This window comes from Aptenodytes forsteri, unplaced genomic scaffold, assembly GCF_000699145.1.
Source record: "Aptenodytes forsteri isolate BGI_AS27 unplaced genomic scaffold, ASM69914v1 Scaffold128, whole genome shotgun sequence".
NCBI lineage: Eukaryota > Metazoa > Chordata > Aves > Sphenisciformes > Spheniscidae > Aptenodytes > Aptenodytes forsteri.
The window spans coordinates 305,600-332,376 of NW_008794880.1; the positions used below are offsets into that span (position 1 = coordinate 305,600).

The 26,777-nt window shown below is 36.0% G+C and overlaps 1 protein-coding gene across 1 annotated transcript in view; it reads left to right on the forward strand.

Moving 5' to 3' along the window:
- The window catches only part of ANKS1B (ankyrin repeat and sterile alpha motif domain containing 1B), a 450,245-nt gene that overhangs the window by 196,435 nt on the left and 227,033 nt on the right, over positions 1-26,777 (forward strand). Inside the window, exon 13 of the mRNA XM_019470850.1 lies at positions 22,679-22,690. Coding sequence (XP_019326395.1) covers positions 22,679-22,690 — 12 coding nt within the window. The remainder of the gene's footprint in view (positions 1-22,678; positions 22,691-26,777) is intronic.

Here is a 26,777-nt window from a genome sequence, read left to right on the forward strand (position 1 = left end):
CCAAATTTTGCGCATAACATTGTTATCTAACATTTGATATGTGCTTTATGCAAACTGAGTCAATGCAAGTAATGCTTACTTGATTGAAGAACAGAAACATACAGATTTAATTTGGTATTATCAACATAATAATCAGAACTAATTCATATAATAAATGGCACATTCTTTGTCAAATGTGACTTACATTGAAAAAACAAAATTAAGTACCTCCATAATTAAAATATCTATAAACTCAATGCAGAGAAAGGTTTTTCTACGTTAAGCAAGTGCTTGTACATGCTCCTGCATAGGCATGCCCTGTTTCCCCAGGATTTCCAACACAGAACTTCAATGTTTTATGAAAAACAAACAAGAGCGAAAGGACTTCAGCTGTGACTGATCCTAATTCTCTCCTTGCTCATGCATCATTCAGAAGCTGATCACAGTTTCACCCATATAGGTCACAATAGTTTGTCTACCTAAAATGCTAAGCAAGGGAAGTATATTGTTTAATTTCAGTGGCAGAAAAATATGTGATGCTGCTCATAGTCTGCCGAATAATTTCCATTGTGTTCTTCAGAGGTAGTTGCCTGTTAGTGGTAGTTAAAATGTGTTTTATGACATATGGATCAAAGCAGTTGTACGAATGTCTGTGCTTCTAATTATTAATTTATTTCTGTGCATTTTGCAAGGAGAATTATTGAATACATTTCTGTGTACAGATAGTACAGCATTGTGAAAGCAAGCAATATAAGCCTTTCAGTTTGTGATACTGAGGAATGAAGGTGCTCTTTAAAGAAGATTGTTCTGGTTTTGGATTTTTTTAAAGCTGACAGTAAAATACTAGAAGAAAACCTGAAAAAATGGAGATATTAATCAAATTCATTTTATAAAGCAGCCAAAGATGAGGTTCTCACAGCAACCATATTTTAAAATAAAAAAAAAGCCCCAGAAGTATTAATTTCCATTTCTCTAATAAGCTGAAATATGGATCCAAACTTCTTGAGCATTTGTATCAAATAAAGAGAGCAAGAAAGGCATATATCCAACAGTAGAGGAATATGTCTGACTGTAAGCTTACCTGTGACACACCAGTAAACTAATAATTGTTTTATCTTTAAAGAGACATTAAGCATAAAATATGAAATGCAGCCACTGTAGTAGGTGACATATTTATTTTCAGATTTATTAGTAGAAATTATACATAAAAAATCAAGTATGTATTTTTAGCATGTATTTGAGAAACTGGGTTAAATGCTGATTCTTAGAATTTTACTTTTAAACTAAGCTATGTAAAGAAGAGCTGTTAGCAGCTTCAGTATCTACTTTAATGTTTGCCTCATTGCTATGATTTAGATGATTCTTCATATTATTCTTCATCTGTTTGATGTTTTGAAAATGACTTATTCTAAGACATAGTTGCTGGGAATTAATCACTGTTTTCCTATCATCTTTATCACTGATCTTCTGGTCTTTAGATGGAGCCCCTCCCTTTTTAAAACACGAGGAATAACCATGCATCTGCTTTTTTTCTGATTCAGTTGAATATGCTGAATACTGAGCTCTTGGCTGTGAACCCGTCGACTCTTCAATTGCTTGTATTGTCCTTCTAGCTTAACATACCCTGACTACATTTCCTTCTGTATCAAATGATATTCATTTGTTCAAATGAAATGCAGAGTATCTAGGAAGACTACACTCTTTAAGATACTGCTATAGAATGACTGATAAAATTAGAGGTAGCTTTATTGTAAATACTACTTTTAAAATACTATGGGGGAAGTAATATTAATGCTACAGTTAATATTCTTTATTCCATTACTAATGCATATTTAAACAGTGCAAGTACAGATTACTGGATTTTTTTTTTGGTGAGACATCACCAGAACCACATCAGCAAAATGAAAGGTGGTACCAGAACTGTGCTATGACTACCTTGATTTGGTACAATAGTACTAGTGTTTAGATTGCAGTGATTTTATAAAGCCTATGCTTTGCTGTTCAGGGCATCAGCTGGGTAATTCAGCTCAAGAAGAGCTTATCCATTATGTCTTACTGACATAAAACTTCCTGTGAAATTAATAAGATAATGGCTTCCATAAATCTTGCATATATCACAGAAATTAATCCAAAATATTTTAATGCTTTGCTTATAATGAAGATGTTGCGAAATATCAATGAGTATTTTTGTCTGAAGAGTGAATTTAAAATTCAGCTTCCTTAATGATTCGATGCATTTTGGAAATAATGTAAGTTGTTGATAACAGTTCTTTTCCAATTTTGTTGGCGTAAAATACACATAAAACCCAGACAGTTTTTCTGATCTTGTGTAAAAACATACTGCTTCATAAACTGGTTACTGATACTGAATTAAGTGGATTCCCACACTGATTCCCATTCAGTGAGATTACTTTTTCCGTGTTTTGTTTCATCGCAGTGGAGCTGGGTTGCCTAAGCAACCAGTAAAATACCAGGACTGGGACGTGGCTGCCGCTTTCTTCCTCTCTCCTAGCCTGAACACAATCAGTGCTGTGCAGAGCTCCCAATCTTGAGTACCCATGTAAGGAAAGCATTGCCCATCACACTGTACAAAGCGTAAAGTGAATAAACTCCCCTGGACTAGACAAAACCTGTGCTGTTTCGTGTTGAGGGGTCTCCTGGGAAATATGGAGCTGGAGCTGTTGGATTGGATGAGGTCAGAGAACCAAGGGCGCACACCTGAGGACGTGCAGCTTCATTAGCTCTGTTCTCATAGGGGAAGTTATCAGGGAGAAAACTGAAGCACTGCAAAGTGGTGTGGCTTGGTGGGAGACACACGTAGAATATGTGTAACATAGAGATGTGCAGACAATCACAAACTCTTGTTAGAGCTTCACTTTCTCTGCACACAAATTGTCTTGCCCAAAAGATGTGTAGCTCTGTGAAGCGGTGTTGCTGGGCAGGATATTTTTCAGGAGTCCTGCTGGTGGTTTTCACATTTCAGCTATTGTTAGATAAAGAGGCACTTAACTGCTCCTCCTCTTGGATTAAACAGAAAGTGGACGGTAGGCCCAATACTTCAACAAAATTTATCGGTCTAATTTGTTTTGCTACGAGTTGAAAATATCAAATTATTTGAAGTAAATCTCCTACCTCTGTTCAATCTACAGCAAAATTTCATTGGTAGAGTATGTTGAAATATGTGGATTATCAGAAATAACCATGTTGCATTCTCAACTTGTTCTTAACTGTATTAATTAGATTAAGTACTCTTCAGATCAGATGCTGTAATATGAAAAACAGTGAAATGATCTATTAAAAAGATTTGGGTTTTTTGAGTTTATACAATGAGAAAAGTTGAAATTCTTACATTAACATTGCCTTTCCTGTCTTTAATTACTTGATATCTCACATTCATTTTTTATGCAATTTTTGTCATGCAATTTTATTTTTTTATTTGTTCATGAATATTTTCCACAGGGCTGTAATAGCAGATCTTATTTACTTAATTTTCAGTTAAAATTGAGGCAATAAGAAGGTATTTTAAGAAGAAGATGCTTATGTACAATGAAAAGAAAAATAAAACCTTTTATTCCTTTTCTTATTCCTTTTAGCAGTGAAGAAAATATGAAAGAAAAATGTGAATTTAGCATAAACTAACAGAGTGTAACTTTCCTGCGCATGTGGATAAGGAACTCTGATGCTTTTGCTCACTTGTTTGAGTGCACAGTTCTGGCACCTGGAAGAAAAGATGATGGGTTTGAAGGTTCCATTTTTCCTTTCCTTGTCTTCCATCAGCTATGAACCCCAATGGTCCGTAGTGCGACAGAGAGCATTTTGCAGTCCCCAAAATATTAAAACACTGTGACAGGGGCTCTCTACAAGTTTTTCTTACATAGCCAGCCTGCGTGGGAGTATGAAAAAGCCATGTCTCTGTTCAACATGTCTCTGCTACCAAAGAACTGTGTACAAAGGCAATTTACTATTTGAAAACAGCCCTTTTGCTAAAGTGCCCGATGATTTTGCTTTTTGCTTGTATAAACTGTCTCTTCTTTAGGCGGGGGTGGGGGAGGGTGTGTTCTAAAACACTTAAAGCTAAACTGAAAATCCAGACCTGTGGCTATTTTAGTACCAGGAGAAGACAGTCTTTAGAGAGACACCAATCCATGTAACAGTTCCAGATATGGGTGGTTTTGCTCACATGCACACAAGTTGAAATTAACTGGTCAGCTCGAATGAATGAAGTTACCCATATACATAATTATATATAAACCTGGTCTTTTTCTAGAAAAAAATGTCAAAATACATTGCTTTTTCTTGAAAAAAATAAATGTTTTTCCACAATTTAAGTTTTTTGAAACATCACTAATTAACATAAGAAAAGTGCAGCCTATTTAAGAGATAATTGCCAGGATATACAATTGACAGCAAAATTAGTGCTCTTAGTTTTTTATCATATTATTAGCCCCTTCTACATACAGACTGAACAAATCTGTTTTATGCTCCTGATAGCTAAGGAGAAATATTAATACACTTACTGTAGGGGAAAACACTGACTAATCACTTGCAGACCACATTGAAAAGAAGATCCATACTTAAATGTAAATACCAAACAAAATTGGATTTATGGCTTTATTTAGTTTTCAATATTTGAAAGCTTAATAAACTGCATTTAAACCATGTACAGGTATGCATTCTATTTCTGAACTGTTTCATTATATGGTTTGCTTTTTAGAGGCTTGTGTGTCTTCACAATGTGTTATAAGTAAATGTAATAAATAAACAGAAGGCTTGCATCCTGTTAAAACTCTACATATTAGTAGGGTAAACAGAATAGAAGAATGTAGCTTAATATAATACTAGGCTTCCAAAATAAAGAGTTAAATTACTACATATCTGTTGCTGAAAAATGCCAGAGAATTCTGGCAGTTATAATTGTATATTGCTAGGAAAAAATGAGTTGCTTCTAAAAATACTTTGAGAATCTATTTTATTTACTAGCTATTTATTAAATCCACAAATTTTAATTGTAATAAAAAGTATTAGCACTAAAACGTAAAAAAATTAAACCAAATGGTCATGTTAAGAAATACAGTCCTTAAATTTGTTCTGAGGTAGTATTATAAATTCATTGACTTCAGTAGGCTTTGCACAAGGCTTCACATGTCAAAGTTAATGGCAGTTTATCACCATTTTATGTTTTCTCAGAAGCAGAATTACCACAAAATCATTATTTTGTAGTCATTCATGCTATCTGTGAGAAATGTGACACTCTGGAAATAATGAATATTATATTGAAAAGTGGCAGATGTTAACTCCATATGGATTAGTCAGGAACTATTGTAACAGCTTCATGAACGTTAGGTATATCAGAGGATCCTCTGGGTATTTTCACTCAAAGAATTCTGTGGGGATGAGAAAGCCAAGGACATCTGAAGCATTCTTGATCTCTCCTGCCAGTTTACTGCAGTGTAAACTCTGGGTTTTGTACTGCGTCTTAAGTTGTTTTGAGGAGCTGTGTGGGGACCTGTAGTTCATGGCATGTCTGTGGATGGTCTCTGAACTCTTTGGTACTGATGTTCTGCAGCACCAGTGCCTGTTCTTATGAAGGACTAGATGCAGTGACCCCATCCCAGGTTCCTTTGTGCAGCCTTTAATGATGGTATTCCTCCATCAATGTCACATTTTCCTCTTGGAACTGAAGTTAATGGATGGTAGTTAATACAAATGACATGTTTTGGTACAGCACAAGCATCTTCTCTGTGAAGTTTTAGCCGCTATTGGAATAAGAAAAAATGAGTTCAGGAAACTCGGAAAACAGAGACCTGGAAATAAAAAGCAATCGCTCTGAGTTAATATAAATGTCCTTTTTCCCCCAGTCCAAAGACAAACAGATGGTGCTCAGTAAAGAAGGGGCTTGTAAGATAGTTTTATAATCTTTAACATTAATTATAGTAGTAGTAGTATAACAATATCTAGTTCTTAAACGTGTATTTGTATTAATTATTTCTTATACCATCTTACAAAGGTCAGTATTGTCCCCATTTTACAATATTTCTATATTGTACAATGAACATGTGAAGATAAAACCAACAATTCAGGAACTAGAAGCAATTCATCTGTAGACCTGTGTGAGGACTAGTTAGTCCTGAGAGAGAGCACTAAATAGACAAAATGCACTAAATAGACAAAAATTATATTGACAAGACTGTATCTGAGACCTGAATTTCTATTTTTGTAAGACATTGCGTGGTGATATTAGGCTTACAGTTGCATTCAGAGTTAGATAAATCACATTACACAGCTGTGCAGCATTTGGTGCTTGGTGTGCTTTCCTTGGTAGTGATGTCAGATAAGAAGTGTTAGAAATCATAGGTATTGAGTCATTTTCTGGGAAGATTAATTGTATAGGCAGCTGATATGGATTGGGATCATAATTTGGAGCAATGAGGGAAGACTGCACGGCACAGGGTTGATACCCTGTTTGGGAAGCTGGAGATGTGCAGTGGAAAGGTTAAGAACAGTGTTTTAGATGGAAGTTTCACAGATGCATTGATAGTGTCTTGACTCTCATATTTTCTGAGGTTAGCTCTCGTAACCGAGTTGGGTATAAAATCTCAAGTGATGTGAATTTTCATATGGAATTAAATTCTTTAGGTCACTCAGGTGACCTTAAATCATATCAGGTTCTAGGCAATAAGCTCAATGACTGCCTGGTTACCTAGATGTGTATATAAGGGATTTATAATGTTATAAGATAGTTTCTTCAAAACGTCTTTTCTCAATAAATATTGCTTTGTTTTTTAGAAAGCTGTCTTGTCAGTGGTCAGCTTTGTCATAGCTCGTTAGCAAGCTGGCCACAGCTTCTGAAATAAGATATCTGCTGGGATAATTTCGGGGTTTTCAGGAGGATTTGGTTGCCAGCATTAAAGAAGATGAATACAGTTTTTATTACACAGATTTGATGATGAATAGAACTCATAAGAGCTAAATGGGTTGCTGTGGAAGAGATCATAAAAGGTTTAGGTATTTAACTGAACTTGGCAATCATGACAACATTGCAGACTCCTGATACAATTTTTCTCCATAGTTTTCTCTGTGCAGTTGCTGCAAGCACAATAAATAAACTTTTAAATGAACACTGTATTTCTAGCTCCTCTTCCAGTAAAAAATGGCTTTCAAGGACCCTAGAGAGCCTGTTTGTCTTAAACAGAACAAACCAGTAGATTGTCTGACATACCAGTCTTCTCAGTTGTAAGAATACTAGGTACCATCTGCCTCTGATTTAAATTCATTGTATCATAACTGTGTGAAAAGTCATGTCTTGCAAAATAATATTTAATCATTTAAATCTTTTAAATCTTTTAAAATCATTCCGTTAGAGTTAAACCATACTCATGAAACTTCACATTTTCTTTTGAAGTATGCGTGCCTAGAAGTAACACATCATTATTATAGCCAAAGGTCTTTATAAAACATTATCTAATTTTTCAATTTCCTATATATAATGACACTTTGTTTACTCCATAGTTAAATTTGTTTTCTCATATATTCAGTTCCTTTCATGTTAAAAAAGATTCCTACAGACATTACTAGAGAAGCATAAAAGCACAGTACAAACATTTTTAAAGGACTCCTGAAAAATTCAGGATTTATGGTGAAGTCTGTAAGCATCTTAAAAGATGCTGATAATACTTAGCTCTCATATAGTGCTGTTTTTAATAGCAGGTCTTAAAGCCCTTTAGAAGGATTCATATTATCACAGCCAAGGAAATTCAGGCAAACTAATCCAAAACTGGTTTTCCAAAGTCACCTGGTAAACTACTGAAAAGGCTAGGAGTAACTCCTGAGTCACAATAGAGCAGTTTTTACTTCAGACTACAGTGTTCTCTTCTGCAATATGGTTTGCTTTAGTTAGACAGTCTTCCATTAAGAGAAATAGATTGCTTTTAATAATTTCTAACATTGTTCTTGTGGATTTTTAAATTAAAAAATATAATGGTTTTTAAATTTTAAAAGGTATCTGAGTGAGCTAGGCAAATTGAGGCAAAAACTAACTCCCTAGTCTTCCCTGGCAGCCCCAGTATTTTACTTAAATTGTAGAGAATATTTCTGCAAAACTGGCAATTGTGCCATCTTTAAACTTCCTCTAGCTTGAGAACTGGTATTAAAATACAGTATAGCATAGGCTCATTTGGTCTGGCATTTGGAGCAAGTTTCACAGCCTATTCTATGCACTGCAATGATATTGCAAGATTTCTGTAACTATGTAGGGTTTTTTTAAAGCTATCTTGGTCTGTATAGTGCACTGTAGTTGTTGTGAATGCAGTGTGGTCACATCTTGTGTCCCTTTAAGTAGTTTTGTTTTTATTCCTTTCTGCTGACCTTTCATATCACCTGTTCCTTTTCTCCTCTTATCATGATTCAGCTGCAATGTTAAATACTAATGAGAGAACTTGATGCAAACAAAGGTATTCGTTTTAAGTTACAATAAAGTGATTTTTGTGGATTTTCGGTAGGTGTGCAGGTATGCAGCCATTAAACAAGACAGTGTTCAAGCATTTATATTTGCAGATATTATTTCTAGTGTACACTTGTATCAATACTTAAAACAGAGGAATATTTTAAAAAATTTCAATGCATACTCTTATTTTCAGTCAAATTAGTTTTCATCTCTTACACTTTTTCCATCATCTAGAGTCTTTCTGACAAGAAGCAAATTTGCTATTAAACTAGATAATGAAAACATTGCCTATGTTTCATAAACAAGGTCTATGTATCCTCTTTTGTATCTAGAAGGGGTTGTGTAAAACCTTATTTTCCCTTAGTGGAAGGGAAATTACCACTTCAGGTAGTTCAGATTTTTCACTGGATACCAGAATTTATATTTAGAAGGGGCAATCTTTTAACCGAATGCTCTCAGTGAACAGCTGGTACACAGTAACATTTTATATCATTACAGCTGTCTTCAGATTGATTTTATGACTCATCCTTAGTTTGATACCAAGACTAGAAACTTAAATTATGTTCAAGTTTTCTCCCTTCATATTTCAAAAAATGTTCTCTTCAGAAATAAATGACCTATATCTTAATCTCTTGATTAACGTAATTCTTGACAACGTATAAAATTCTAATAAATAATTGCGCTCTTTCAAGAAAATCGATTCCTCTCCAGTGGAATATGTAAAAATCAAGTTTCTTTGTAAACATACAGGTGTTGATTTGGTAGGTTTTGAATGTTCTACTGTGAAAAAATCAACTGAACTACATTTTTATTCCAATACAAAATGACTTCATATTGGTGAATGTAGTTCAATTATTATTATTATTCAGCTAATCTGCGTCACATGTGCAAAGATATCTTCCAAGAAAGCACCTTTGTGTTCCCAAATTCTCAAGCAAAAGCAGTTGTTACCTTGAAAACTACTCTTAAATTAGGATAGTGGAAATTTGACATGGTGACAGATTTATGAGAGAAACATTTACAATGTACTTAGTGACAGATTTGCGGTATTCCCACTGAAATTGTGAGAGGGGGTAGAAATCTTCAAGCTGGAGACAGGATTATTAGAAGCAACCGCTTGGAGGCCACTGTAGAGAGTGGTGCCTTTTATGCCAGATGTGTCATTGGAGTGGGTTATGAGAGAAGATGAACTACATCTAAAAAATTATTGTTGGTGTCTCTAAGATCCCAGCTGTCAATTAAGTGCTCTTGATACTGTTGCAAGTGCTACAGTAAAGGCTCTACACGATATCCCTGTGTTAGTATTGTTTAGTCACATAGAGGGTGTACAAGGGATGATGGCTACATCGAGCACTCAGTTAGGGCTGATGCTTTCAAATCAGTCATGGTGTTTATACATGAAATTAAGAAAGAAGTCTGCCTAGTTCACCAGTTTATTTTAAGAATATGTGGGAGCCTAATTGTGTTAACAGTCTTTGAAGTGGTAGAGGAAGCAGAACAATAACAATCTCAGGCATAACACTTCCAAACTTTTCTTGTGCTCCGTCACAAACATTGGACCTGGCTGATGCTTTCAAATCAATCATGGTGTTTATACATGAAATTAAGAAAGAAGTCTGCCTAGTTCACCAGTTTATTTTAAGAATATGTGGGAGCCTAATTGTGTTAACAGTCTTTGAAGTGGTAGAGGAAGCAGAACAATAACAATCTCAGGCATAACACTTCCAAACTTTTCTTGTGCTCCGTCACAAACATTGGACCTGCATATTGTCAGTGTTTCCATTTTCTGAAGAATGCAGCAGATCATCAAATAACCTTTTCATCAAAAGGCTAAAGGGCATTGTGAAAAGGCTAAAATTCATCCTTAGATTTTATAATACTCTTCAGAGTGATACAACACGATGACTCCTTTACCTGATTAAACTGTTTTCCCCTTTTCCCTCCACTCCTATCTGTTTCTTTGGTGTAACATCCATGAATGCTTTTGTAGTCACATGAGAATGTAGGATGAAACCTTGTATTTTAAGGCTGAAGTTCTCTCTCTAAAGTTAGCATAAGGAAAAGTAGATTCTGTAAGTGTACGCATGATTATCTTCTAATTCACAAGAAAGGCATGGGTTCATGAAACAGGTCAAAAATGCCTTTGGTATTCTGTTCCTTCACTTGGCTTCTTTTCAAGCTGTTACTTGGTTGAGCTTTGCCTCCTTTGCCCTCAGTTTTTCAGATATTACTGGAATTCTTGAAGATTTCTCTTCAAGGCCCCAAAGCAATGACTTTTCCTTATGTTGGTCTAGATATGAGCTATGATCTTGGTATCCACTTCCAGCAATGCTGGAAGCTTGGCTTCCAGCTTTTACTACCCGAGCTTTGTACTATTTCTTTGTTTTGGGATGTTGTTTCTTTGGGTTTTTTCATATGGTTCTGGATGCTTACAATGACTGAAGGAGAAGAAAGCACTTGGGATTTTGAGCTGAGGCCCATGAATACAGTAATCTCTGTTCAGGAGTCAAAACATAGGCCATATGTAAGATTGCACAGCAAAGGAATAAGTGTATAAGGACTCAGAAGATGTCTCTGATTACTTTGAAAAAATTCTGGCTTCATGACTGAAGGTTATCTTGGCTTAACAATCAATTGTCTTTACAACCTGGCTTACAACTCAGAACAGCATGACTGGGCTTCCCACATGGCATAGCTGAAAGGATTGGTGAGTGAATATGGAAAATGTTAAGAAAACTCACTGTTGACACAGCTAAACATCTGAAGAAGATGAAGCTTTAATACAAAAAGACATCTGTCATGTAATTATGATAGCAAAGAAAAACTACCTATCATAGAATAACTAAAAAGTATTTGGGGTTATTCTGTTATTTTTAATTGAGTCGATATACAGGTTTTCAAAGGTACTTCAGCTGCTTTAAACTTGTAATTGATTTTTTCATACGTTTTCCCATGATTTTCATGATTGTGATACTGACAACATTATTATGACTTATTGCAGAGATTGTCTATGACAAATCTATAGGTCTAATTAAAGCAGAAAATCAAATGTAATACCAAAAATAATGTCATTGTTATTTGTGTAAGAAAAGTTGCATTTAAACACAATTGACCTCAGGCAAGGTACGCAGTAAAACTAATAACTCCATTCAATTCACTTCAGCTATAGAGAGACAGCAAACTGGGCAGTGTCCATTCAACAAGTGTTTGAAAACCTCAGCTTGCACCTGGACAGTAATTTAGATTTGCAGTGGCTGTGATAATTTGGGAGAGGAACATGGCAGAAATGAAAGACAGAGACATCTAGTTTCAATAGCTTGATCAAATGAGCTTCCTGACCAGAGGTGAAGATGTAGCAAGAAGACTGAAAGCACTTGCCGAGCAGTGCAGTTCTGGTAACATTCAATAGTTCCCCGGAATTAGAATTCAGATTCCCCCTGAGCTTCCGCTTCTGTGTTTTCCCACTTTCCTTTTCTAATTAACTATTCTTGAATATTTTTTATTTCTCAGGCATTTTAGCTCTTCTTTAAAGTTTTTTTTTTCTTCCCCTCCCCCCCAAAATCTTCAAGCAGCTTTTTTGTATATTCCATTTAGAGTGCAGTGTGAAATAGAAACTAAGTGAGATCATAGGGGCTTTGCCTTTTACAAATACTTCAATAAACATTAAATTGTGAAAGAATGATCCCGTGATTAAAACTGAAAACTGATTTTCATATCTAGTGTCCTTGGAGTGGGGGCACTAGCTGATCTGTGTTGCCTAAGAACGGGTTCATCTTCTTTTTCAACTCCTTTGGGTGTGCTATTGGATGTGCATATTGTTCAGGGAGACGAACCTCCTTATTCTATGCTCTTATAGGCAGGACAGGTACAAATGGCACTTTCTGACCTTAAGTTTATGAATTTGAGTTACCAACTGCTGTGTGTATATTCTTTTTAAAGACATTGTACCATATGTGTCAGCTTCAGGAAAAGACGGGCTAGCATTGCCTTAAACTCTCGTCCACTTTAACCGACCGAGAGCCTTTGTCTGATGCCTGCCTTTAAAATTCATGGAGTCAAAGAATTACAGAATGGTTTGGGCTGGAAAGGACCTTTAAAGGTCATCTAGTCCAACCCCCCTGCCGTGGGCAGGGACATCTTCAACTAGATCAGGTTGCTTAGGGCCCCGTCCAACCTGACCTGGAATGTTTCCAGGGAGGGGGCATCCACCACCTCTCTGGGCAACTTGTTTCAGTGTTTCATCATCTTCATCGTAAAAAATTTCTTCCTTAGATCTAGTCTGAATCTACCTTCTTTTAGTTTAAAACCATTACCCCTTGTCCTATCGCTACAGGCCCTACTAAAAAGTCTGTCCTCATCTTTTTATAAGCCCCCTTTAAGTATTGAAAGGCCACAATAAGGTCTCCCTGGAGCCTTCTTTTCTCTAGGCTGAACAACCCCAAGTCTCTCAGCCTTTCCTCATAGGAGAGGTGTTCCATCCCCCTGATCATCTTCGTGGCCCTCCTCTGCACTTGCTCCAACAGGTCCATGTCTTTCCTGTACTGAGGGCTCCAGAGCTGGATGCAGTACTCCAGATGGGGTCTCACCAGAGCAGAGTAGAGGGGCAGAATCATCTCCCCGCTAAACACCTCTCACATCTTGGTGTACAGTGATACTTCCACACCCACAATGAAGATGAAATATTTTTACTTGCCCTGAGTCAGTCTCTCTAACTGTCAAGATAAATTAAGGAGAATTCATACCACAAAAAGGCTTAGAGTTCTTACTTTTCAACAGGAATTCTTAGAGGGTTAGCCATGTAGGGAAAAACCCATATTGCTCTGCAACTCTTCACCTGAGAATTGCAAAGTAAAGTTGTACAAGTGTGATGGTCTTTCTTTTTTAATAGTTTTTATCAATTAATTGACTTCAAAAACTGGCAAAAAGTATCAGACCTTGGAAATGACCGATTTATGCTGAATCTTTGTCTTTCATGTGGTAAAAATGCTGTTGTGTTGGCTTTAGTATAAAGTATGGTTTAGCTGAAGTAGAAGAAAGATGCCAATTTTAAGAAGCAGGCAGTTACTTTGATTCAGATTGCTGTACTTCTCTGTTGTGATTACTGCATGTCTTGGGCTGCTATCAAATGATAAAAACAAAGTTCAGATTGGTTAGAGATATTTTGAAGCCACTTGCAAATTACAGACTTTTAACCTTTACATTGACAGTCAAACTGAGAGGTTAGGTGAACATAAGTTTCACTTTTAAACTTCACTGATCAATTGTTATATCTGTGAAGTTAATTTTGGTTTGGAAATGTATAGCATATTTCCTCATATATTTGTAGATATTTTTTTTTAAAGTTTGTCAAAATTATAATAAATATCCACAGAGAAGGTTGGAAGAAAGGAAGTTGCTTTAAAAAAAAAAAAGCCTATATGCCTCTCTTCTCTCCACAGATTCGTTCTTTGTTTACCAGCACTGTAGCTATCCCAATTACTTTAAATTTTGGCTCACCCTTTATTCTCTGAGCAGAGAAGATTTTAATAGCTTAATGCCTTGTTTTCCATCAAAAGACTTACTTAAAGAAAATTCAATTACCTGTTAACTGGGCTAGAAAGAGGCCAGTATACATGTCCCAGTTGGTAGTTCACTCCTTGTTCATTTAAGAACTCCTATCATTCTCCTCAGAAATACCTAATGCGTGTCACTTATTCCCATCACCCTTATCAGCCTTCTTTCATTTAGGTTGGTGCAGACAGGCAGAATAATTAAATAACATAAGCTGAAGTGCTAATAATACTATAATGTTCAAGGTAACCTATTCCAGGAGTGACCATCTCAACTTTTTCTGACTGTGCTTCTTTACCTTAGGTGCTTACCTAAAAATATTATGCTTTCAAGATGCAACTAGTGGCTAAATACTTGTCATTTCATCCTGGTATCTTCATGAGATTTTTGAAAACTAATTAAAAAATCATAAAAACACTTCGCACATTAAAAAAGTCCTTTTTAGGACCAATTGTAATTTGAAAATCTCATCAGAAGTTTCTGGGTTTAGAATCTTTGGTCTTCAGGATGGCTTATTTCTTTTCTTCTTATTCTTACTCTCTTCTCTCTTCCCTTCTTCTCCCTGTCTTTTTTTTTTCTTATTAGTTACAAAATGAGAGCTGTAAGGTGTTTGCCCACTTTTAATCAGAAAAGTGATTAAAATGTTTTCATTGTCATTTCTCATTATTTTAACAATAAAAGCGTTTAAATTTTTTTTTAAAAAAAAGCAAAAAAGAAAACATCTGCCAGGTTTTGTTCTGGTATCTGTTACGGTGCTGTCTGATATGCGGAGCTGCTAGTGATGCTTGTTTGCTTTTTTAAAGAGAGGAAAAAGTGACTTGTGTAAATTTCTCAGGAGAGACTGATCAGTTGATTTCCAATTTATTCCAAATGAAGAATATGCTAATTAAAACAATTGTAATATTGTTTCTGCAATTATTTGTTAATTATGATTGACTTAATGAACTACTTCTGCACAGTCAGTTCTCCTGAGTGTGTTTGGTAGGTTAGACAATTTGCCAGAGCAAAACTTCACCAAAGAAAACACTGGAGGAATAGTGTTATTTCAAAGCAAGTTGATCCTGATCTGTATAGCAGCCACAGTGGGCTTGAGGCAATGCAAGGAATTGACTTTTTCAGCAACATAATGTATACCGGTGTTAATTTTTCTACAGCTTTCAATTTAGTTGAAATATGCAGGTTTTTTACAATCCCTTTGAATCGTGAAATATTGGAACAATGCAATTCTGCTACATGACTTCTCAGCAGAAGTAGAAATAGCAAAAGAGTAGTAATGGGCCATTGCCAGCACATGAAAGACAGGAATTGATTATTTGATGACTTGGAAGGTTTATTAAGAAAGAATTTGTATGCCACAAATTTCCTTAAAAGTAACAGTGAGAACCAAAGCATGTAACATGCTTAGTGCAGTGGACCAAGAAGGTGACTTTTGTAGGAGAGTTCTTGAATGAGTCACGATTGGAGGGCCTGAAGTTTAATAGATACAAGACGATGGTTTGGGTAGCAATTTTTAGCTGGGCAGGTAGAGGCCACATTTTAGAAATACTCTGCAGGAAGATGTGTTGAGGCTTAAACACAGTACAAATGTCTTAATCTATTGAAGTAAGAGACAACTTAGCACCCAAGTTACAGAACAATGCATGCGAGAAAACAGTAGGTCTGCTCTTTCCTACTTTGTTTGTATGTCTGACTGATGAAGAACTTAGCCACTTTGTCAGTTTTAATAATTTCTCTTTTCTTTGGGGATAAGAAGAGGAAAGAAGGAGAGAGTGGAGAGGGAGTGTGTGCGAGGAAGCTGAGTCCTAGAGCTCAGACCTTTTTTCTGTAGTGACTGAAAACAAGTATTCCAGAAGGGACAGTTTGAAGCAGACCACTCTCACCAAAATTAATATATACCTGCTGAGAGCGAGTCCCTTTCCAAAATAGAAACAGAAAGAGATATCCTAAAAGCTCAAAGGAGAAACGTGAACACTTTAGCTTTTGACTCTGCCATCCAATACTGAGGAAGTGTTTGAAATCATTGTCTGGGAGATACTTCTATTATGAAAAATACTGAGGTTTGGAAGTTTGTTGTCATGTGAAATGAAAGAGCAACCTTTCTAAGTTTTCAGTGAGAAATGCTGAGAGAAATGTAGCATGTTCTTTCACCTTACCCTTGCAAACCTTACAGTCAGGAACCACACCATGAATGGAAAGAACCATCTAGTTGCTGACTGACCACAGTGATCAGAACTAGAAGGATGGGGACTGTTATACCTAAAAGGCAAATGGTGGCTCAGATACCTTTGTAGACAGTATTTGACATGCACAAAGCTCTGGTGTGGCCAATAGACAGATGCATTGCTGTGAACAGAACTTCATTGTTTGTTGTTTTCAGTACAAAGGAAGTCCAGTTATGTCCTATGGACATCCCCCTAGAGGAAGGTCCTAATGATCCACTGGATTAGGAATAAAATGATGGGTCCAAGGAGGTCCAACAGATTATGACCAATCCAATGAAAAAAAATTGCCATCTCAGTCATTTCCATTCTCAGATCCCCTGATCTTTGAGGAAGGCAGGTGAGCTTACCAAATTGTTTCAAATGTAAGTCTTCTAACTGTTGGTTCATTCTACAAAGATTTTGAAGGGATTCTTCTAAAGAAGAATAAAAAACATAGACAATGGTGATCCCCTAATTATTTCTCTGCATTCATACAAGTGTCCACTTCATAGTAGCCTGTCTGAATAGCAGTCATGACTGTACAAAGCTTTTAAGAAATCTGTACTATTTTTTTGCCTCTCCTCTATCCCTGCCCTCTTAGATATGCAGTCCTCCTTTAAAAATGCTATAATTTTAAACTGTTGCATATTACAGTTCATAAATATGGATTATTCCATGCAATTTTTGAGCTTTCCTAGTTGCAATTCCCTGCCCTTTGTCAGAGTTCTCTCTTGAGAGCCCGTTATGGCAAGAAGTGAAATCTTCCTCAGCTTCCTCTGATGTTTCCAATTGAAAATGGCAATCCCTAGCTATGAGATCGGTAAACCAAGACAGAATTCACAACTCTGTCTGCAGGAGGTATATGTTCATATATCAGCTCACCTGGTAGTCTCATGGGACTTCCCTGTTGGTACAGATTCTGCCTGTCTATGTATCTACAAAATGATCACAGTGATATGTTCTCTCCTCACCTGTTCTCGGGTGAAATGTAAGCACACTTGCTTAAACAGCAGAAATACATGTATGACAGGAAGATCAGATCTGCCTGATCTGAGTCCTTAGTTCACAGGTAAACATAATTATTGATGTCTGTTCATCAGTCTTTCTCATACTGAGTGAAACATAAGTAAATTAGAGCAGAATGAAATAATATTAACATTCTAGGCCTGTCTTGCCTGAGATATTTTTGGTTTAAGGACCTGATGAATTTGTTATAACCTATACTGAAGCATTTATTTCCCCTGACACTGTAGATAAGAACTAGTTATCTCTGAAAATAAGTTGCTTTCTAAATCCAAAGTATCGAATTACATCGTAAGGAAGTTTTGTGTACTTATTATAGATGTGCCAACAACTGGATGGAGCTCTTTGGTGGGGAAGAGTTTGCTGCAACCTATTATTCCTGATATTCTGATGAGGCTGTTACCTGAGCAGAATCTGGGCTATCGATTATGGCTCTATAATGGGACAATTCCCACCAATATTAGTGTAGTTTCTGATCACTTAGACTCACATTCTGTTTTCCTGTTTACAGTTCCTAAACTCTTAAATTATTTTATTCATGTGTTTCTACCAGTCTCGAGGATGTCTTTGAAAGCTGTACTATCTTAAATCCTTTTAGCTTGGTAAATTAGTCCTCTTCATTAGACCATGCTAATATTTATTGTCATCATGCACATTATTCCACCTATCTAAAAAAATGGTATTCTCAGTAGGTGTAACATGTTTGAAAAGCAGAACTATTTAGTGCCTTAGGGGGGTATCCACCTGACATCTTTCAGAGAGGAAAGCTGACCCTTACATTGCAGAGAAGTATCATCCTTTCATGAATGGCAGAATTCTGTGGAAGTGACTGGAGATGTTACCAGCACCTCCTTGTCATTGCATTTCTTTCATAGGTGGCCACCCCCAGATCTGGCTTCAGCTGAAGGGCTTCTGTGAGTGCTTTCTAATCCATCTCAAGCAAAATAAGCCAGATGAACTCAACTGCTCTACCCAAATTGGCACAGCTGATTTGCCCTAAGCAGATCAGAGGCCATTCTTAAAAGCAGCTCTGGCAGTGGAGCTGTTGAATGATACCTTCTGGCTGAAGAGTAGCAGGGTGGGTGGCAATGTTTTCTGTTGCCACAGCTATTCACTAAATGAAACTCTATCCTCTAACTTTCACATGATCCTAACAGAAGATAAATCATTCAGGATTTCTATGTGCAGCACTTACTTATGTTATGTGAATTTTCCACCAGTTATGTAAGTAGGGTTTTAATTGGATTAAACTGTGCCTCTCTGTATCAAACTCTGTAGTTCAGAAACATGGATGACAAACCCCCTGTTCCTAACCAAAAGAACTGACCTATATTTGGAAATATCAAGAAAGTATTTCTGTGGGAGCTTGTGACCAGCAACTAGTTGATGATTCACACAGTTTTTCATAATCATATTTTTTTATTCATATAAGTATACAAAGCAGTCAGAGAAAAGTATTGAAATTAACTTTTCTTACCTATATCTGCTCTTTTAAGACAAAGAGAAAGTTTCTGTGAGTTTTGGTGAAATCCAGTTAACCGAGGTGCTCCTGCAAATAGCCTGAAAGAGACTGGTTTGCAACTTTTGCCTCAGGCAGCTGCAGATTAATAATTTCTCTTCCCTTTTTTCAACTGGTCCTTTTGGCTCCTTAGGTGCTTTTTGCTCTGTGTTAGTAAGAGAGCTTAGTAAAGTGTCATTTGTGATGGAGCCTGAAAGTTGGTAATTGTCTTCCAAGTTCATTCATTGCTCTTCCATGTCTGAGCTATTGTAGTCTAATGCTTGTTTTTCCTATAATTAAATCTGAAATTGAACTAGTGCCTTTCTGCATCCTAGTAGCTTAATAAAGCTACACATTGACTCTCCTAGCAGTCATAGTCAATTCATAACAGGTTAATTCCATGTTCCAAATGCACATATATTTCCAAAATGTCTTGAGCTGATAGCTGGGGTCAGCCAACCTTTCATGCTCTGTGCCACTCAGGTGATCTGGCTTCTTAACTTGATGGCTAGTTTGGTAGAAGTATCCAACAATCATTACTTAAAATGCTGACAAGTTTTCAGTTCCTATCTAAGGTAAGTGTATCTGAGTCATTTGAAGTGAGGTATATGCACAGAATCGCTTCAAGGAATTATTTATTCTACAGTAATGGATTCTTTGAGATGTATTGTCTACATGGGTACCACCATCAGTACTCCTTGTCTGCTACCATTTGACCTCTAAGAAACAATTCACGTGCCTAAACAGAGATGTCTAGACCAATTTGGACACTCCAGATACCCTTTCTGACCTCTAGCTACTTTCCCAGAAAGACCCAGGTTTCCAGTAAGTTGTGTGTCACGTCTGTCAGCCCTTGTGGTCACCTTGAATATCCTACTGTGTCTAAAATGGCCATGTATGTCTGTGTTTAGACAACTGAATATCTTCCCTTCTTTTCACAGAATCTGCTTTTAAGCACCCCGCATGTGACGCTACTTTTTAAAGTAACTACAGTTATTTCTGAAAAGTAAACATCTTTTAGAGACTGTCAGTCTGCCTAGAAAATTAATATTCTTAGCTAAATTCTTTTGCACATAATAGTTTAGATTGATTTTTTTTTAAGATCATTTATGTTTTGTAAATACTTCTCAAAAGAATTTATATGGTTATCCTTTCCCATTTGCAACCCCCAAATAAATCATTAGGGGAAAATGAATATAGAGAATTTGTTTTTTATTCCTTCACTTTTCCCACCCAGGGGAAAATCCCATGATTTTTAGTGATTAGTTTCAAAACAGTTACATGAAAGTAATTATATAAAATTTCAGTAAATGTTCCACATTGAGTTGAAAAACTTTGCCATTCTGGATGTAATCTTCCATGACTGCATGTATCTTCATCTAGAACTGGACTGTAATTCTACAGCCAGAGGTATTTTCTAGACATTTTTAATATTTATACCCTTTATGACCTTACAGCTTTGCTTCTACTACCTAGCAGGAAATTTTGCAAAAATTAAATGAGGCCATTTGGGGTGGCGGGGTCTTTATTTTACATTATTTCTTATGAAATCCCTGATTTCATTCTTGCTGGCTTTGAAACTTAATTATGAAACAGAGCATAGATGAGCTTGTATGTAGAATGAGGAGAGGAGAGGCAAACTACTTTGTATCACATCTTAAGTATCTTAAAAATACTGCTCAGATCAGAAATATATTCTTTATCAAGGTTAGGAAAGACAAGAAGTGTATGGTCAGTGCAAATGCCAGAACATGTATTTTGTATTCTTTCTGCTTTTGTCTCATGCTTGGGGAAACTGAATTGTTACTTAGGCAAATCCTTCCTTCCAAATACAAGTGTTGAAATTGTTGAACAACATCTCCTTTTAGAAACAGCATTCTAAAAATCATCCATTATTTTTCAAGTCTCTTTTGCCTTGACAATTAGTAAGTTTTGTTCCCAGTTGGTGGAGGACTTTGTCATTCCTTCTTTGCATTTGATGTGTGAAATATCAGGAGTGGAACAATTAACAAGGTTTCATTAGAGTCTTCAACAAAAGGATATGGTTTCAAGAGCTCATCTGTCACATTCATATTGCTTTGCACTGATTTTGATTATTAAGCGTCACCAAATTTTCCTCTTCTATTACTCTTCCCTGCTGTACTACATTGTCAAATTAACATGTACTTTCTGAGCACAGCCACAGCCCACTCAACTGCTAGCTTTCTCCTGCAAGAAGAGATTACCACAGAATTTCTCAATGCAATTATATGTGATCTTTCTGCAAAATTACATTTTTGCATCAATTTCCATTCATTTCTCAGAATTTCTTACAAAAGATTGCTTGAGTGTTGCAAAGAAATACTGGGGTTTTTTTCTTTTTGCTGCACGGTAGAGTTGAAATATTCTAGTAGAATTTTAACTTGAACACGGATGTTGAATTAGTCCAGTGTTTCACCTGGGGGATGTTGAACATTATTTTATCTGCCTGAAATTTTTAGTCCATAAACATGGTAACATGTTTGTTAGTTTTCTGAGGGATTCTTATTTTGATGAGCAGGTATAAGGTAGATTCTTGTGCTGTAAAATGTGATGGTTCATGAGAGGCTGTCTGTCATTAAGACGTCTAGGAACCACGCCTTATATAGTCACATAGAAAGAAATTCTCATGGAAACGGCATTATGGAGGTGGCAGCTGCAGCTCTATATTTTTGTCTAGGTTGAATTTTGCAGTTAAAGATTAACCCTTTATGTGATCTATCTGAAAATTACATTTATGTCCCCCTCAAACACAAAATATACTCTACAAGTATCAAAACAAATTTCTGAAAATTTACAGGAGAGTCAATACATCTCTATAAGAGTTAAAATTAACTCTGTTTGCACCAGATTACACTCCTATTGCTGAAATTTTGGGCAAGAACTATATTTGTATATTATAATGTGCTTAGAATTAGCAGTAATTACCAACTAATATCCTTCCTCACTGAAAGCTTTTTTCTTCATTAGAGGCTGGCAAGCAATATTCAGAAAACTCCATACGGAACTATCTTTCCCCTGAAATCTTTCTCATCTTTTGCAGTTCCTGATGGCTCATTGTGAAACAGATGAGTAAAATGTGGACAGTGAAACTACCAAGAAGGTAGCGATAGTGAGGCAGTAAAATCCTTCAGCACACAGTCAAGTGCAGACTGCGATGTTAAGGAATTGAATTGGCAGTAATGAAACTACTAAGAGCTAACACATAATCCACAGAGGCTTTTACTGTGATTTCTAAGGGACTGTACGGCTTTGAGAAGCTGGTAATGTTGGAACCTGGGCACAGAGCCTGGAGACCACCGACACCAACCTTGCAAACCACCTTCTGGTGGTTTCTTTAGATTTAGGAGGAAGCAGAAGGAGAAACAGCAATCTGGCTGGACACTGTTGCTCCTTTTCTGTGTTGTTGCCGGTGACAGTAGAAGCCTGCATCCTTCATTAGTTGCTTAGTAATTGTGTTGTTATATCTCCCACACAGGTCCATGGTACCTTGCTATAACATTTACTAGAGTGAGAAAACATTGCACTGCCTCATCAAAGATATCTGCAGCCAACATACTGCCATCAAAGAGCTGGAGCTTGGTCAGAGCACCATGTTGTTTGCTGTGTGAAATAATGCCTTCCTGAATATTGCGACTTCAGTTTTTAAATACTATGAATTTTCTGTCTTACACCTTTTCTTGCTGATCATCCCATTTTAAAAGCAATCTTTACCATGCAAATAAGACGACTTCTTTGCTTACCATCCTTCTATGAGAGGGTACTCTCCAAATATTACTCAGCTGTGACTGTTAGTTTTATCAGTCAACTGAGTGTGTGGAAAAGGGAGCTGAGAATACATTTTTGGGCAGATATTACACATGTGCAGAGTGTGCTGCTAAACACATCTTTCTGGATCAAATGAAAACAGAACTTGAATAGATTAAATGTGCAGGTGTCACAATACATTTGTTACCATAGCTATAGAACAAATTTCTAGTGGATTTTTGTTTTACATTAGAAACATATGCCATGGCAACAGCAATGCCTGTTAAAGATGCAACTCTGTCATTATAATTTATCTATTACAACTCTTTTCATTACTATTATTAACAACTGTTATGCTCCTGAATGTACTTTAGTTTTGAACATGGAATCTCTTGAGATACAAGTGTGAATAAGCTGATTTCCAACTTTACATGAATGCAAAATTTACAGTATTTAGTATGCTCCTGATTTTCTTAATGTGCTCTGTAGTCTTGGAGTCAGATTCAGAAAATAGATACGTGAGTTTGATGAAGCATCTGTAAATTATAACCCTCAAATACTGAAAGTGAGAAATGGTATTCCACAGAGTTCTATATATGTACCACAAGCAACTGTGCTGGGGTGCACCAGTGTGTAAATAAATAGCTGACTGAATTGCAGTCTGCTGCCTAAATGCCAGTTTGGTTCTATATAAACTGGTGATAATAGCAACATGTATCTGTGGCTTTGAGATTATGGCAGAAATGAATTTATTTGTAGTTCCAAATATAAATGTTTTCCATGCAACACAGATATGGCAGTATCACAGCAATTTTCAGAAGTAATCCACTCATATGGGTAAACTGCACGTGCACTTGTAGTAACACTAAAGATCTGTAGAAATTACATCTGTTTATGTTTTGGTATTTAGGATACTGTTTACAAGTAAAAAGATAAGGTGGTAAGAAAAGCATATCTGGTAAGGAAGCAAGATCTCTTTCTGTTGGCTTTTTTTAAGATTACAAAAATAAACGTTCTTGCAAAAAGAAAAAAAAAAATCATAAGCAGAAAACTTCTTTCCATTGGGATTCAATCCAAGAGCTTGAACTTCTCCACCTATTCTGTCTCCCCGGTATCCTCACTCTCTTTCTTAAAGTCCATTCTCAGAAGACTTATTCAGAAGCCCATGAGAAATCAAAACTGGTATCATTAACTTACTGTTCACTGAGTATAGACTTATGCATATCATATTGTTTCTTGCTGCCAGTTAAGTTGGTTGAAACAAATAAAAATAAAGCATCTAATGAAAAGGTTCAAAAGCATATGATAAAGTTAGGGGATAGAACACAATAGGAATGGAGAGTCTGAATTTCTCAGATATATCAGTAGCTTTAAGATTAATTCTAACCACACAAGACATTGATCATCAGTATAGACAATTTAATGAAAGGAATTTTTTCAATGCACAGCAGTATTCAAAAGAAAAAGAATAATTTTGATACGTTTAAAAACAGGCAGAAAATAATACATAAAATATCACATTTTATGCATCACTACTAAGCCTCAGAAGAAATATCGATTTCAGTATCAGTTGTCTTAAAATTCATGGCAGGAATATGCAACAATAAAAAGACGCCAATCTCAGATACCGGTAATTATTAAAAGCTAAGGAAGGATTTTTTTTTTAAGTAAAGTTGCCTATTTTAGCAAGGATACAGAAGAATCATTATATTATCCTGTTTAGAGTTTTTCATACTTTAAGTTCTTGAGATTGACATCTTGGACATTCACATGAGCAATGAAGACGTAGTTGCAGTTTTAGATATGGTGCAGTTTGAAGAGGTTATTTAATATCTCATGCTTCAGGTCTTAGGTCAACAAATACTAACTTGGAATAAGACAGAAAAGCAAATTATTTTATGACTGTCTATTGCATGGATTTTTTTTTCCCTTCTATTATTTCTTTAGAACATTGCAGTGAGTGGTAGGCTACTATACTATTTAAAGCAGTGGTATAGTCCATCTCTGTACTCTTATTATTCTCAGAACATAAAAGTATTAAGCATTAACTGCATTAGGAAACCAAAATAATAATACAAATCTGTATTAAAAGAACATTGGACTTAACAGTTATCAATTCAAAAGTCAAAAGATTCAGAATTATAATTGGATCACTGAAGCGTTGGTTGGAAGGGACGTTTGGAGATCATCTAGTCCATCCTCCTGTTTGGAGCAGGACTGTCATCATCATGAGTTTTCCTAGCCAGGTCTTGAAAACCTCCAAGGATGGAGATGCCACCTCTCTGGATAACCTGTTCTAGGGCTGCAGTGCAGCATGCAATGCTGCTTCCTTCTTAACCTTTATCATGACCACATACTATTTTTTCCTGACAATGCCAGTCTTTTTCATTGCCCAGTATAGATGTGGTTTGCATTGCTCAAAATCATGTGGTGAAGAAGGCATAGCTATGAGATCTTTGCTTCCTTTGTCATATAATTAACAAAGCTCTTTAATAAAGCTAAAGGTATCAAAGAAAAGTTTTATTTAGTAGTATAGATGTAGCAAAGATATTAGTGAAGATGATAAAGATATTAGTGAAATCCTTGCAATCCAGGTGTCTGTAAGCTTTTCTTTTTCCTGATTTATTCTTCTTTCTTACTTTGTCCTGACAAAAACATTTATCTCAACTAAATTCAATAGACAACTGTTAAGACTCATTCCCAGAACAGCAGAATAGAATTCAGTTCATGATTAAGACATCTAAGTGTAGGTATCTGAATGCAAACCAGATGCCATCTCCGATTATAGTCATTGGCAGTCCAGTCAATACAGTTAACAGAGTACAGGGAGTGATTCAGCTGACTAGCCACAACATGTGGCATCACTGTCTAGGATCCACTGACTTTATCAGCCTGATCTCTGACTATGGTGGGAGCTTAAATACTTCTTACCTACATAGATATATAAAATGAGATGTCTTAATCTGGAGCTGAATCCCAGCTACTGAGTTTTTCAGGTAAGGTAAAAACACCAAAGTCAAACATTATTCGCATCATTTATTTTTCACTTTAAGTTCACCTTCAAAATTGCAGACATACAATTAATTCAGCAACTTTCAGAAATCAAAGAAAGTGAGAATGCCCCATGTCCTTCTTTTCCCCTGCTTTTTCCCCCCAAACCAACTTTTCTGGCATTATTGATTCCTTAAGCTGTAACTCCCCACATCCTTTTAGTTGCAAAATGTCTTAAGTGTATATTCTAGTCAGTTGTTTCCCAAAGAAGAAAGGTAGATTTTCTTAGGTTGCACTCCTAATCTTAATTAGAATTTTATCCTGATATTTTAAGAAATGAGAAAAACACATAATTTTACACTTTTAAGCTGCTGACTAGTAAAAGAGCTGATGATGTTTTGAAATACACACCAAAATCTTTCTTCTATCATTCATATAATCAAATATTGCCTCCTTTTAGAAGTGATATTTTGAGATTTGTGGGGTTTTTTTACAAGCAGGTATTTTAGCAAATAGGAGGAAACTGTTCAATTTCTTTGCAAATTATGACATGATGCTATGTTTGATTCCTTCTGGTAGCTAGTGCTGTGCGTACAGTCCTGCAGTAGAGTCTACATATGGACATACAGCTTCTAGCAGGAATGAGATGAATGTATTTATCTTTAATGAAGTAGTTATAGAGATGCAACTGTTAGTGGGGACACAGTTATTCTGAGTAGAATATGCAAAATTAATGCCATGTGGATAGAGTGATGTTATTCACACCAACACTTTAAATGAGGTAGCACAGGTAGAAAAAGGTATCTTTTTTTTTTTCCCTCCTAGTCCTTACAGCAACAGGCATAAAAACAGCTATAAATTTTTAATAATCCGCTCTGAACTGTGCCAAAAAGTGCATTTTTTCTGTAGTTCTTTTTTTTGTGTGTGCTAAATTGCATATAAAACTTGTTTCAAAGACTTGTTTTCCTTTTTTTTTTCCCAATGGTTACTATTACTCTGAATCTATTCTCAAAAGTTCCCAGAAATAAAAACAACACTCAGATCTATTCTTTAGAGACTGTCAGTAAAAGGGCGTCGTAGTGTAAATTCACTATTATTATAATGACTATAAAAAGAAAAATTACTAACGATACTCCTGACAATACTGGTTCTTCATGTGTTTTACTACCTATAAAGTAACTAGCTAATCCATCATACTAAACTGTATAATTTGTACACATTTCAACTCAATAACAAATTAAAAGAGACACCATCAAGTTGATGGAATAGCGATAACATTTTATTTTATAAATTTGTTTTTTCCTGGAATTTATGTGTAGCACTTAGT